General features: G+C 43.1%; 1 protein-coding gene and 1 non-coding gene across 3 annotated transcripts; both read left to right on the top strand.

Moving 5' to 3' along the window:
• The first annotated feature begins 8,375 nt into the window (after nucleotides 1-8,375).
• COX7C (cytochrome c oxidase subunit 7C) lies at nucleotides 8,376-12,603 on the top strand. Of its 2 annotated transcripts, XR_012904824.1 has the most exons (4): nucleotides 8,376-8,549; nucleotides 9,370-9,512; nucleotides 11,785-11,904; nucleotides 12,498-12,603. XR_012904824.1 is itself a non-coding variant. In XM_075932190.1 (3 exons), exons 1-2 carry the CDS (start codon nucleotides 8,475-8,477, stop codon nucleotides 9,484-9,486), a joined length of 192 nt encoding a protein of 63 aa, XP_075788305.1. In that variant the 5' UTR covers nucleotides 8,380-8,474; the 3' UTR covers nucleotides 9,487-9,512; nucleotides 12,498-12,603. The 2 variants fall into 2 exon arrangements, 1 of the variants encoding a protein (XP_075788305.1); XM_075932190.1 differs by lacking the exon at nucleotides 11,785-11,904 and having other exon boundaries at nucleotides 8,380-8,549.
• LOC112546972 (small nucleolar RNA Z39) lies at nucleotides 8,971-9,034 on the top strand. The gene has a single exon (XR_003090704.1). It is a non-coding gene; the product is annotated as a small nucleolar RNA Z39 (small nucleolar RNA).
• Nucleotides 12,604-14,595: the final 1,992 nt, after the last annotated feature.

Genomic DNA, 14,595 nt, shown 5'->3' with positions numbered 1-14,595 from the left:
TTGGCTCTAGTCACTGTGCCTTTTAATTTCTGTTTAACTAACCTCCTCATTTTTGTGTAATTCCCCTTTTTGAAATTAAATGCCAGGTGCTGGACTGCTGAGGTATTCTTCCCACCACAGGAATGTTGAATGTTATTATATTATGGTCACTATTCCCAAGCGGTCCGGTAACGGTTATATCCTGGACCTGATCCTGCACTCCACTCAGGACTAAATCGAGAATTGCCCCTCTCCTTCTGGGTTCCTGTACCAGCTGCTCCAAGAAGCAGTCATTTAAGCCATTGAGAAATTTTATCTCTGCTTCTCTTCCTGAGGTGACATGAATCCAGTCAATACAGGGATAATTAAAATCCCCCATTATTCATAAATAATCATTTATATGAGCATATTTTGAAAGAGCAATTTTTGAAATATTTCCTCATTAAGTTTGAGCACAAGTCTTGTTTGGATAAATTTCCAAAACTAAAGCTTTTGTAGCTGAAAGCATTGATGTTAAATTGTGCTCTGCTCACTTTCACATTGGCATCATTCATTTTATACACTCTAAAAATATGCATGATTTCCTTTGCTTTGTGGGTTTTTTTTTCTTCTCAGGGTCTGATCCTTCAAACTTTATTTGTGTGATTAATGTATATTCAGGTCAGTGATCTCATTGATGAAATAAATGCCCCATTTCGAAAGATCCTGTACTCCTCAAAAAATGAAGAGGGGTGTAGTTTAGACATAGCCCCTGTATGAGTTCTAAGTTAGCAGCTTGAGAAAGCAGAATTACCATACCTACAAGACATATTGGGCCCGGGTATGGACTGGGCCTTGAAGTATGGATCAGTACAGATTGTGAGTAGAGGGGAAAATGTATATTTAGTCATGATCAGGTTATTTTTCTTTAATTTGCTGTTTGGTTAAACATCTCAGTGTGAAATCCATGTACCTCCCTCCTCCCCCCTCCCTCCATTCACTATACCTAAGTTGTGCCAGAATACCATTCTTCCTCTCTGTGAAGATAGCTAATAGGACAGCAATATTTTAAAAAGGCTCTAGAGACAAGCCTGGCAATTACAGACAGGCAAGTTCGGTCACATTAGTTGAAACTTTAGTAAAGAATAAAATTGTCAGACACGTAGATGAATATAATTTGTTGGGGGAAAGTCAACATGGTTTCTGTAAAGGGAAATCATACCTTACCAATCTAGTAGAGTTCTTTGGGGGGAGGGGGGGAGGGATCAAAAAATATGTGGACAATGGAGATCAACTGGATATAGTATACTTAGATTTCCATTCAGCCTTTGACAAAGTCCCTCACCAAAGGCTCTTAAGTAAAATAAGTTGTCATGGGTTAAGAGAGAAGGTCCTCTCGTGGATTGATCATTGGTTAAAAGACAGGAAACAAAGAGTAGCAATAAATGGTAAATTTTCAGAATGGAGAGAGGTAACTAGTGGTATCCCCCAAGGGTCTGTACTGGGATCAAGCCTACTTAATTTATTTGTAGATGATCTAGAGAAAGGGATAAACAGTGAGGTGGCAAAATTTGGAGAGGATACCAAACTGCTCAAGATAGTTAAGACCAAAGCAGACTGTTAAGAACTTCAAAAAGATCTCACCAAACTAAGTGATTGGGCAATAAAATGGCAAATGAAATTTAATATCGATAAATGTAAAGTAATATACATTGGAAAAAATAATCCCAACTATACATACAATATGGTAGGGACTAATTTGGCTACAATTACTCAGGAAAGAAATCTTGAGTATCATTGTGGATAGTTCTCTGAAAACATTCACTCTGTGCAGCGGCAGTCAAAAGAAGCAAATAGAATGTTAGGAATCATTTAAAAAAGGGATAGAGAATAAGACACAGAATATCTTATTGCCTCTATATAAAACCATGGTAGGCCTACATCTTGAATACTGCATACAGATGTGGTTACCCCTTCTCGGAAAAAAAAAAAAAAAAAAAAAAAGATATACTGGCATTGGTAAAACTTCAGAAAAGTACAACAAAAATGTTTAGGGGTTTGAAACGGGTCTCATACGAAGAGAGATTAAAAAGACTTGGACTTTTCAGTTTACAAAAGAGGAGACTAAGGGGAAATATGATAGAAAGAGGAATAACTTTTGCACAAAACGCCCTGTCTTCTGACAATCGACTGTACTTTTTCTTGCACAAGAACATGCTTGTAGTGTGGACAATCCTCAAGTTTTGGGCAAAAACTCTGCAGTTCAGACATAGCCTAAGTAAAATTTGAGAATTTACCATTGCAATTGCCTCCTTTTCCACTTGATCACAGATCCTGAGTCCGATTCAACAGAATACTCCCTGGCTAATCCAGAGTTGCTGTCACTGCACATTGAATGGGCCTGATTTCCTCTCTACACCGTCGTTGTGAGGTGGTATTGCAAATAATAACCCAACGGGTGTGTCCTGGGGCAGACTCACCACCATGGCACCTCCAAACAGTAGCCCTGGCAATTAGCTCATTGACTCACTGAGCACCTCCCTCTAGCTGGTGTCTCTCTGTATTCTCACTGCCCTCTCTAGTCCAGACCCATGTCATTCTTCGACCATCGCATCCTCTTCAGGACGCTGCTTTTCAGCAGTGCCCATGCCAGTGTCTGAGCCCCCTTTCGGGAATAGGTGTTCATCTTGCTTTGCATGCCAGCTTCACATGCCTCCCCTCCCCAGGGGTACCCAATTCTTCTCCCAGGTAACACCCAGTTCCCCTGTATCCCCCTTGCCTCAGTGACCCACTGCCAGTTTTCATCTAGCCCCTGCCTCAGGGGCAAACTGCAGTCTGTAATGGCCACTCATCACTGGCAAAGAGGTGTGGACCTGTTGCCCCTGCCTACCATGGCTGCCTCTCTGCAGCCCTAGTGGTTTCAGTCCTTGCTTCAGGCCCTATAGCCTGGGAACTAGCTTAGCCATGGCTTCACCAGCCCAACATTCCTACCCTAGCACTGCTTTGCTTCCCTAGTAACCACATTCCTCCTTCCCTCTGTTCAGATCAGCAGTAAGTTCTCCTCTTCCTCCAGGAGCCCTTATTTATATACCCTCAGCTGGGCCCTCATTAGCAACAGCTGCCTCAGCTGGGGCTTTGCTCTCATCCCTCACTCAAGGCTGGGATTTTGCCCTTAAAAGCTAGTGCAGGGCAAGTGCCCTGTCATATGGTGGAAGAGTGTTCACCTTGATATCTAGAGGGTGGTTTAGAACACACAGACTACCTGGATACAGATGCTATCCTCTGGCTATGGAGCCTTGACATTGAGTTTTGATGAGAAGACTCGAGTATTAGATTTTTAGAGAGAGGGAACCACATATAAGTTGTTAAATTTCCACAGTGAAAAGATATGATTTTCACCTGTGGAATTAGCAGCACAACTCCAGTGACTGTATAGTATCCCATTTTCAGATTACTGCTAATCAACAGAGTTTTAATAGAAATATTTAATTACTATCCATGTATATGACTGTTCTTGTAGCTCCTCATTAGCTTCTTCTCCCTCATTAATTGGTATATAATAATTACACAATTGTGGTTAATATCCAATTAAGAGTGGTTCATCGTGCCAAATATCATACTTCATTTTAATATGCAGTACATGGTAAGTGGAGAAAGGTAATTCACCAAACATTTTAACTTCCCAGCACATATGGGAGATGCCTTATAAGGTAAATAACATTCTTTGGGTGTTGTTTATGTCATGCTATGTCACAGTCTATATAACACAATAAAAACATTTTTGGTTGATTTGAATAAAAGTATTTTCATCTGCTCTATGAATCTGAATTGAACCACATGAAACTGTAATATCTTCCAAAAATTGTTTTCTTACTCTTTTATCAAACAAAATGGGTGAAAAAGTTACCACATATGCACCCATCTCTTGACTGATTATATTCAGTGACTGGTCCTTCTTGGAAATGAATAGCAGTAGGTGGTTCTAGGTGCTCTGCTGTAGTGCCCATTAACCTTTATGCCTTTTTTCTTTCATTAAGATCTGAAAAAAATACAATTAGTCTGATTTACTTTAGTCCTCAGGCTTTTTCATTATCCATATTTTTCTTTGTGTATTAAGGTTCAGAAAAATAAATGTTCTCTTTGAACAAACACTGAGTAGGCGTACAGAATGCAATAACTGAAAGAATCTCTCAGTAAGTCATAGTCACATTCAGATAGTATATTAAAGATGAAACAGTCTGGAAAATTTGAGCAATTAATGTTTTTTTAGCTGAGTTAAGAATGGTAGACATAAAAAATTGGAATGGGGATTAAAAGTTTAACTATATTTCTATCATATCCACCTGTATACCTTTGCCTCTATGTTTTTGGGCGCATGTCTAGGTCTCACTTTCAACAGTTAAATGTATTAGACTACTTATATACAGTGTTATTGTAGCCATGTTGGTCCCAGGATATTAGAGACACAAGATGGGTGAGGTAATATCTTTTACTTTTACTTTTACTTCTGCTAGCTTTAGCTCAAAGCTTGCCTCACTCACAAACAGAAATTGATTGAATAAAAGATATTACCTTACCCATCTTGTTCCTTTAAACTACTTAGTGTTTTTTGTTACAGATCACATGATTTTTCTGTATTTAAAAGGTGACTCATGCCTTTCACCTTTTGGAATGTTTAGGTAGAACCTAAGCCTAATGGGTGAGTGTGTATGATGACAAATAGCTCAACAAATTTGATAGAGCATTTAGAATTGACGACTTGGCAAATTTAGTCCTAGATTGCATGTAAACTTAGTAGGAAGTAAGAAGTCCAGTGGCACAAAAGACTAAGCCAGTGGATTCTTAGTGAAAACTTTTTCTAAACAATCATGAAATTTCAGGCTCCCACACAGGTGAAAAAAAGACATTAGTTTAAAAAAAGTGTAGAAACATACTGGATATACCACTCAACACTACTACAGCAACTCCAGTGCATAAAAATATCATCATTCGATCTTATTATCTGAAGGAAATTTTTTTTAAAAGTTATCTACCTTATCATATTATCTTCATCAACTTTTACATTTATATGGCAACTTTGATCCCAAAGACTATCAGTACAGTCTACTAATTATAACCAAATGTTGATGTTTTAATGCATTACCTAATGTTTTTATTTCAAAAAGTTTGCCTGAGTAAAGACTGACTAAAATCCAAATCCAAAATTTTAAGGTTTTGCTTATCTACATACATAATCACTGAGATGCAGCTACATGTGTGGAGCACAACATCTAAGTACAGTGAAAAACCACCACAAAGCAGGTTATGCAATAGTAGAGGGGAGAGAACTGTTGGCCCTGGACACTGGTAAAAGGAATGTTAGAGCTAAATTATGTTATTTCAATACAACCTGTGATGGTGATGTGGGTCATTGCCCCAGGAGGAAGCTTGAAGAGAGAGTGTACCTCAGGACACATACCTAAACCAAAGTTCCAGACTTCATCACGTTTAAGTTTGGGGAGGTTTGCATTCAGAACTGCTTTAGTAAGTTACTAGTGCGCAACATTTGGTTTTATGTCTCAGACATGGTCCACACCTAAAACTGAGTTAGATCTAGCCGCATATTTAGGGCTGACATCACCCTTCATATCTTCTTAATTTGTGTCTCAAATGTACATTAGCCTCCTGTTTTACTCCAGTCATTGTAACTGATTTACTTCTAGAAAATATGGGCCAAATTCTGCCCTCGGATATGCATATCCGGTTTTATTGATTTTAGTGGTATGTTTACAGTGACCATATTTTTTGAAGCAAAAATAGGGACACATTAGCCACAGCCCTGATCTCATTTAGCCATCCCCACCTGCCACCGGAAGGGTTGGTGCAGAGCACTGGCTCTGCCTTTTAAATTGAGTAAGAGCCACATGGCTTCTTAGATTTAAAGGGCAGAGCCAGTGCTTTGCACAAAACAGGATCAGCTGATTTCAAGCTCAGCTGGCACCCTCCAGAGCAGCTCTGCCTTTTAAATCTAAGATGACCCACATGGCTCTTACTAAGTTTAAAGGGCAGCTGCGGGGGAGGGGGGGGGGACACTTACCTGCTGCTTCTTTGCTTGTATGGCTCCCAAGAGAACTACCTGCCTGCCAGAGCAGCAGAGGGCCAGAGGTCAGGCACTGTCTCCCACTGCTCTTATTGGCTAGGTTCCAGGGCAGCAGGAAAAATCTACTGAAAATTCCCTGAACACCTGTGTCACATTACTGAATTTTAAAGGGAGCAGCCAAATCACTGCTGCACCCATGGGGGTATTTACCCCAAAATGTATACAAATGGGACCATGTGAGGTGTCACATGAAAGCTTCTGTTCTACTGATTCTGTGTGCTATTCATGTACTTGTATAATTTCTGTATGTGGAGTTATAAACATGTACTCTGTATGGATGCTGAAAAATTATCTGTCTGTGGCTGAGTGATGGGCCAGGAATGCTCAGCCAATGGCTATGATAATTAGCAAGGAGACAATGAAGCTCTATGTGCCAATACACACTTGAGGAATGTGACTGATACCTGCAAACCAGCCAAGGCCGAAGGGCTGCCAGCATGGGACACAGGGATAGGTCGTTGGACCATGTGACTCTCTCTGGCCAGGAAGATGCCAGGGGAGATATATAAGTGCCATGTGGCACCCTCCAGTTGAGCTCCTGATCCCAGATGCAGCCTTGCAGGGAACAACAAGCCGGGAAGAACCATGGACCCATCCTGACATAAGATGTACACCAGAGACTTTTAAGACAGCAGTTTATAACATCTCTGCTAAGAGCCTGCATTCAGAACTTGATTTGATGCATGTAATGTATTTTCTTTAACAACCTTACTCTCATGCTTTTCTTTCTTTAGGCTATGTCTACACTTGCGGCTATGTCTTTAGTCTATGTCTACACTTGCGGCTTCTTGTGCAAGAACTTTTGTGCAAGAACACATCCATACTGCCATGTGTGAGTTGTGCTTTCTTGTGCAAGAAATCCCTGCCAGCATCCACACTGCCCTCTTGCGCAACAGCTCCTGCCCAGGAGAGCTTACACCTATTAAAAAAGAGCATAGCTCTTGCGCAAGAAGCCGTCTCTTACCCCGCCATACTGTAAATTTCCTTGCACAAGAGCAGGCGGGCAGTGTGGACTCTCTTCGGATTCTTGTGCAAGAACGGCCATAATTGCGCAAAAAGCCCTGAGTGTAGACATAGCCTTAGATTTTAGATTCTAAAGGATTGGCTCAGTGTGGTTGTGTGGGTAAGATCCACAGTGTAAATTGACCTGGGAACTGTGGCTGGTTTCTTGGGACCGAAAGAACCCGTTCGGGGTAGGTGAGATTAGGTTCTATAACCCCTCACCTGTGTGTTAGGTCTGGGGCTGACTGGGGCACAGGAAGAGCTGGGGTGTCAGAGGGGTTTTGCTTGTGAGGCTTCAGGCTGGCCAGATAGGCAGCTGAAGCGCTTGGTGTGACTGGTTTGTGGCCTATTTAGGAAGGTCCCCGGTCTGGGACTGTAAAGAGCCCCGAGTCTGAGCAATTCACCCTGAGCGGACGCCCACCACCGTGCCCAGACCTGGCCTAGTCCATCACAACCTGTATTCCCCAAAAGAGGAAGGAGGGGAAACAGCAGCATGGAGCTGCTTCTAGCTGTGCTGCCATTTCCGGGACATTTTCAGTGTTTTATGGGGCATCAGGACAGGAAACTGAAATTAAAGACTATCCTGGATTTTCTGGGCCCTATGGTCAGCATAGATATGTTCAATGTGTAAACTTATGGTGGGCTTGAACCTTATGTCCATTATGCATCCTTTTACCACTCACTGTCTTACAAACAATACCAGATTCACATACATTTCTGTGAAGTTGAAAGGTTTTTGTTTTAACAACGCTCATTTTGGCTTCTCGTTTTGGAGACTGTAGAGTGCGCTTTGGTCACATATTCCAGCTTTTCTCTCTGATTCTGTTATATTGTACTTGGTTTTTAGGTCTTTGTAATGAAAGCGGATAGCCTTGACTAATCACATGACTCCAGGACCTTTTGTTGCAGGCGTTGAGCCAAGCATTAGCAACGCTGGAGCCTAGTGGCCCAGAACCCCCGTTGACCTCCGCAGCGCTCTCGGGAGGTGATGCCACAGCTTGCTTCATAGCCAGTCCTAGAACGTCTCCCTGTGATGGGGGCGCAGCCTGTTGACCTGGAAGGGAGCGGGCGGGCAGGAAAATCGCACGCAGGCTGTTGAATTCCACGCTAGCCCGCTCCCTATTGAAAGGCAGGGACTGTATGTCGCGCCGCTTGCGCTTGAGTCACATGACTTCTCCGCAAGTCTAGTGGCTCCTGGAACTACAGTTCCCAAGCTGCCGCGGGGCAGCGGGAACTCGGCGGCCACCGTCCCGCATTGTGTCCCATAAGGCGCGCGGTGCCGCTGTTCACGCAGAGCGCCTTCGACGTAGTAAGGAAGGTCGTGAAGGAGAGAGCGGGGTCTACACTCAGTCGCGCGCCTGCCCGCTCCGGCGCCATGTTGGGTGCCAGTGTCCGCCGGTTCGCCACCTCGGCCATCCGCAGGTCCCACTACGAGGATGGGCCGGGAAAGGTAACAGCGCTGGGACTGGCCCCTCACCCCGCGCGCGGCCTGGCCCCGAGGCCTGCGGGGAGCGGCGCTTCCCGGCCAAGGCGCGTTTAAACAGCCCCTGGGCTGTGGCCGAATAGGGCGCCCCGGGGGACTCTGCGCCCTGTGCCCGGCTACAGGCCCTGCCGCTGGCGCGGTGGCCGGTCCCAGGAGGCGAGTTCTGCCCCCGCCCCGTACGAGGGGGTGTCTGGTCCCCTCCGTGGCCGCAGACAAGTCAGAGCTGGGTCCAGCATTCAAAGCACGGAAAGAGCGACCACTGCGAGGCCTCTTCCGCCTCCCGCCGGCCTCTGCCAGCAGCCATGACGAGGTCCCGCAGTGATACGGGTGCGGTGCCCTTGGCCGACCTCTGCCTTCCCTCTTCCCAGCTCCTCCTCCTCCTCCGGTGGTACAAATGATGTGAACACAACAGTATGAGAGAAGCGATGATACTGTAAACGCTTTCTGATGTACCAGCTTGCACTGCCCTTTCCAAGTAGAGCCATCGGCTGTTAGAACATCAACCTCGGGACATTTAGCAAACGGCTTGGTTAGCCCGTATTCTCCCCCTCTTTTCCCAGGAGCTTAGCTAATTAAAATATCAAGTTCACATGTTAATTAGCTATTTCTTTCTCCCTTCAAGCTACCTGTCAAGATTTCATTCAGTGTCTAAGTTTTGCTGTTTATAAAGGTAGATGCACAAAGTATTAGATGAAGTGTCTGGAAAAAAAGTAAACATACCTTTGTCCGGCTCATCAATACGATGATTCCCTTGATAACATATTGTGAACATACTTTTTTTTTCTAGAATATTCCATTTTCTGTAGAAAACAAATGGCGGCTACTAGGATTAATGGCAGTGTTCTTCGGAAGTGGATTTACCTTGCCTTTTATTGTAGTAAGGCACCAGCTGCTCAAGAAATAGAGGACAACCTTTAATTCTGTAACAAGGTAACCAATTCTAGCTATTCCTTTCACCTCTGTTAAAGGAGATGAACAAGCTGAGCTACTTATAAAGCCTAAAAATTAAACTTACCTGTATTGTTTCACTTTTAGATATTCTAGTTGTGTGTATAATTCAGTGTAGAGAATATTCTGTGCAGAGAATACAATCTTTTTTATCAAAAGTGACAGCATTGCTCCAAGTCAAAAGAGTGTATCCTATTATCACACTGCTCTTGCATACCATTTATTGGGGTATTGTGGCACACAGGAACAAACCAGGATGATTAAATATGATACCATCAGTGTTTTCAGATAAGTGTCACATCAAGAATGTTAACTACAAAGTATATCTGCTAGAATGCAAATGACAAACATTCTGTTCCTTAGGTAAAACAAACTTGGCCATTTAAGAAACAAGCTTTGAAGTCTGTTCACCTGATCTGGCTTTCATAATACGGGCCAGAGAACTCTTCCTCCTTCTCTCCCAAAAATAATTCTTGGAGCCTCACTCAAGAAGAAAAATCCAAACTTGATCTTAAAATGGTGGAGTCTCCATTACAACTTGATGAGTTTTTTCAATAGATTAATTTAAAATGTATACCTCGTTTAGTCTTAATTTGATTTGCTTCAGCATTCATCCATTGGATTGTTACACCTTTCTTTGCTAGGTTGAAGAGTGGTTATTAAACTTTTTCCCCATAAAAGTACTTTGACTAAGTCACTTCTTAATATTTTCTTCAGCAAAATAAATTGAGTTTTATAAGCCTAAGATATTACCTTAGCAAATCTCCTCTCTGCCCCATACTTATTGTTTCACTATCTCCCTCTTAGACTAAAAGCACTTAAATTGCTCCCAAAGAGAACCTACTAACAGCAGTACAGTATTGCAAGTAGATTGGTTTCATCAACATTTACATCTAGTTTAAACATTTCTATAAAAGGATAACTTTTTTTTTTTTTTCAAGCTCCAGGCTTCTTGGTAGGGGTCTAGACTCTCAGAATACAAAAATAATTGAATAAATTTGTTTTAGTTGATTCAAAATCACCTGACTCTCCGCAGTCTACTTTTACACTGCCACTTCCTCTTTAGAAGAGTTTCGTGATTGGCTCTTCAACTAACTAAGCAACAAGCTTGACACCATTGTATTAGTGGATTTTAAGATGCAAATGCAATGATGTGGATAATGGCGGCTTCAGACAGACTAAAAGGGTGGGGGAATATAATGCCTAGTCTACATGGTTTATGGAAAATAGGCATGGTCATCATGAGTATAAAAAGAGCTTGACAAGCTTATTTGATAAATGTAATTGCATAACTGTAATTCTTATAGGCTGCATCTAGACTGGCAATTTTTCCGCAAAAGCACTTGCTTTTGCGGAAAAACTTGTCAGCTGTCTACCCTGGCCATTTGAATTTGCACAAGAACACTGGCGATATAATGTAAGATTGTCAGTGTTCTTGCGCAAATACTATGCTGCTGCCATTCATGGAAAAAGCCCTCTTGCACAAATTCTTTTGTACAAGAGGGCCAGTGTAGACAGCTCAGGACTGTTTTGCGCAAAAAAGCCCCGATGGTGAGAATGGCGATCGGGGCTTTCTTGTGCAAAAAGTGCTTTGCGTAAAAGTGTCCATACCAATCTAGATGTTCTTTTCCGCAAATGCGTTTAATGGAAGAACTTTTCAGTTAAAAGCATTTGTGGAAAATCATGCCAGTCTAGACGTGGCCAAATAGTATTAACTTAATATTACTAACTTCTGTGGTGGAGATAGGAGCTTTAGTCTCAGAGCTGAGCTTTATTGTGCTAGGTTCTATATAACCAACAAATATGGCAGGTGCTCTAAACAGCTTATTGTAATACAGAATTATATTTGGATTAAACCTGCATTGTAGAATATCAAAGTGCGTATTACATGGTTTTAATAGTTAACTACTTTTGAGGCCTGTTCATTGTCAATGGAGTGCTGCGTGTTTTGCTACTATGCCTGATATTGTTTAGTATTTTATCTTTATCTGGAAGTGTATCAGATCAGTTGTGACATTTGACACACAGATTGTGGGCATGATAAATGAAAGGGCAGTCACTTGGTAAGCTGGGCACATGTGTTCATAGTATTTTAATACAGCCAAATGCAAGATTATAATCAAGGAATGAGTAGGGAATGAATTTTTGAAAAGCAGTGACTAGAAAAGATTTAGGATGGACAAGCAGTTCAATGTGAGCTCCCAATGTCCTGCTGTGGCAAAAAGGGCTAATGCAATGTTTCTCTGTTTATAAGTCTTAGGGATTGGAGAAGGGGGAGAGGAGTGATGTCCACCCTACTTCCTTCTGCCCCTTTGTGTAAGGAATTGACACAGGAGTATTGCATCCATTCCTAGTTTCTGCAATTTTTAAAAAGGTACCAAATCATTGGAGAGGAAACAGAAAATATATGAATTATTCAAGGGCTAGATACATGCTTTACAGAGCTACAAAAGGAGTTCACACTGTTTTAGTTATCAAGTTTGATAAGTGACTTGATTAGTATAAATTTCTCCCTTGGAGGAAGAGAAATGCAGGATACTAAAAGGCTTCTTTTCCCTGCAGAGAAGGGATAGTGATAACCAGTGGCGTCATAGACGAGCTCAAACTGGCAATACTTCAGTGAGTGACTAACCACTGGAACAAATTATTATGGGAAGGAGTAGATTCTTCATGTCTGTGTAGCCAAATCAAGACTGGATTCCTTTCTGGAAGATACACTAAGCAAACAAGTTTATTGTACTTAGCACAGGAATAACTATGAAATTGTCATACCCAATTTAATTATCCCTCTTGGCTTTTATGTACCTGTTTTATAGTATCCAAGAAATGCAGTGTTGAAGTGCATAGGCCAGCTTCTGTCAAAGACTCTGTGTATAAAGTTCTTGGCCTCAAACACTACTTGAATATTGATATTGGAAGAGGGAATGTGCATTCTAATATTTCATTGTTCTATTCCTTTTCTTGCAGACTTGAGATGGAATATTGCCTGTAAAGCAACTTCTCTTTCCATGGAATAAACGACAGTTATTTACCACACTGGATGTGTTTATAAAAATAAAAGTTTAAATCAGAATATTTGGTATGTGTCTTCTGTTAAATAATCATGCTTCTGAGGATGCTGACTTATGCTGTAGCTTATTAAGTAACAGCATCTTGTTATATGAAATTTACAGACGAGGCTTTTTAGAGCCCTGGGAAAAGTAGCGATAGCACACTCAACATTAGCAAAATGAATAATACCCTTTGTGCTGAATTGAGTAGCTAAAAATTAGAAATAGATTTTTCAAAAATATATTTGCCACAATTGTTTTAAAAACGCCTCTTGCAAAGCCTGACTTCAGTTTCTTTTCAGGGACACATGAGTTAGAGCAAACTAAGTACTTACAGAGTTGGAGCCTACTAATTGTAGCCTACTAATTGTACTATAGCACCAGTTCTCTCAGGCTCTTCATTTCTAGTGTTGGGGTCTAGCTACTTAGATAGTACTGGTCTCATTTCTCAGAATGGAGCTCTCTAGAAACTGAATCTGAATTCTGAGTACCTAGAAATGGTGCTTGGACTCTGGTCAGACTCAGGAAGGCATAAAAGCATGTGGGTCCTCGGGATGTCATTGGTTAAACAGTAAGCCTCACCCTTACCAGCTGATGGTTACTAGTTAAGCAGATGCCTGGCTGGAGCAGCCTCCCACCCTGCTTAAACAGTTATTTGATTTAAATGGGATTTTATATCCATCATGGGCTTAGTAGGTGGGATCTACCTAAATGTGATTAGCCTGACCAGTGTCTAGAAACTGGAAGGGCTTAACCAGGGCTGTGACTTCCTACTCTAGAAAAAGCTCACTTTCCCTAGTAATTCAGAATTCTTCTGACTCAGTGTGACGGGGCAGAGGCACCCCGCACTCTGGTCCCCGTGGAAGCCGCATACACGGCGGCACTCGGGCCGGAGCCGGACGCTCCAGAGACATCTGCGCTGCAAGCGGTGGCGCTCGGGCGGAAGCTGGGCGCCCCTGAGCCGGCTGCCCCGTGAGTGGCAGACCAAGCGGCCCTAGTGCCCGTCGGTCGGTGGTGCGCCGGCTGTTCCTGGGCAGCCGCCACGGCGAGACACCCGGACAGGACTGATCAAGGGGGTGATGTCACCACGTACCCTCGCCACACAGCTGGAAGTAGACGCATGCACGGAGGGCGGAGCCCCCTCCCGCGCCAAGCAGCCTGGGCATTTAAACCCCCAGCAGCACTGGTAAAGGGGGGAGCCCAGAGAGAACCCTCCCATGATGCATCGCAGCGGATGAGACCCAGAGCGAGGGGGTAAGCTGCCGGCGCAGGTACAGTGGACTGGCGGGGAGAAGAAGCAGCCCAGGGCAGGCAGAGAGCCTGCGGGCTGGCGTGTTACGGCAGACACCCCGCCAGCCGGACCGGACGATGCGAGTGTGTGTCCTTAGGGCCCTGGGCTGGGGTCCGTCAGAGGGGGCGGGCCTGGACCCCCTATCCCCACTATGGGAGGTAAGACGACCTCTGACGGCAAGGAGGCCCCTCAGGCCATCAGGGTAATTGATTGGGACGCTGGACGGCAATTTGCCAGGTGAGGGGAACTGGGGACGGAGAGTTAGGGGCACCATCGGGGCCCCCCGATTCACTTGTTTACACTCAGTATATGATTAGGCCTCTAATGCAACTGGCCTAGGCCAATCTGCACCCTAAAGCCTCCAATTTTGTATTTTAAATTTTCTTAAATAAGCCAGTTAAAAAAAAAAAAGTCAAACAAGTGTACCTACCTTTCTGAAGGTATCATTTGTGGAGGACCCTCAACAAAAGTTTGTGAATTATCTTCAGTGCTTAGCCTCCTAAAAGCCACTTACCCAAATCTTTTAGTGCCGTAAGTCACAAAAACACAACCTGGATGGCTTGTGAGTCTCCTGTAGTGGTTTCTAGCCCCCTCCCTTCTTTTTGTCTAAATTTTTAGACTACCTGAAATTGAAGTAAGCAATTAAACATAGTAGGGGATGAACCTTCCTAGAGGTTTCATTAATCTTTAACTTGTGGTGACTTCAGAACAGTTCTGGAACACA

This window comes from Pelodiscus sinensis, chromosome 6 (assembly GCF_049634645.1).
Source record: "Pelodiscus sinensis isolate JC-2024 chromosome 6, ASM4963464v1, whole genome shotgun sequence".
Taxonomy (NCBI): Eukaryota; Metazoa; Chordata; order Testudines; family Trionychidae; genus Pelodiscus; species Pelodiscus sinensis.
This window is presented reverse-complemented; position numbering and strand designations above follow the sequence as displayed.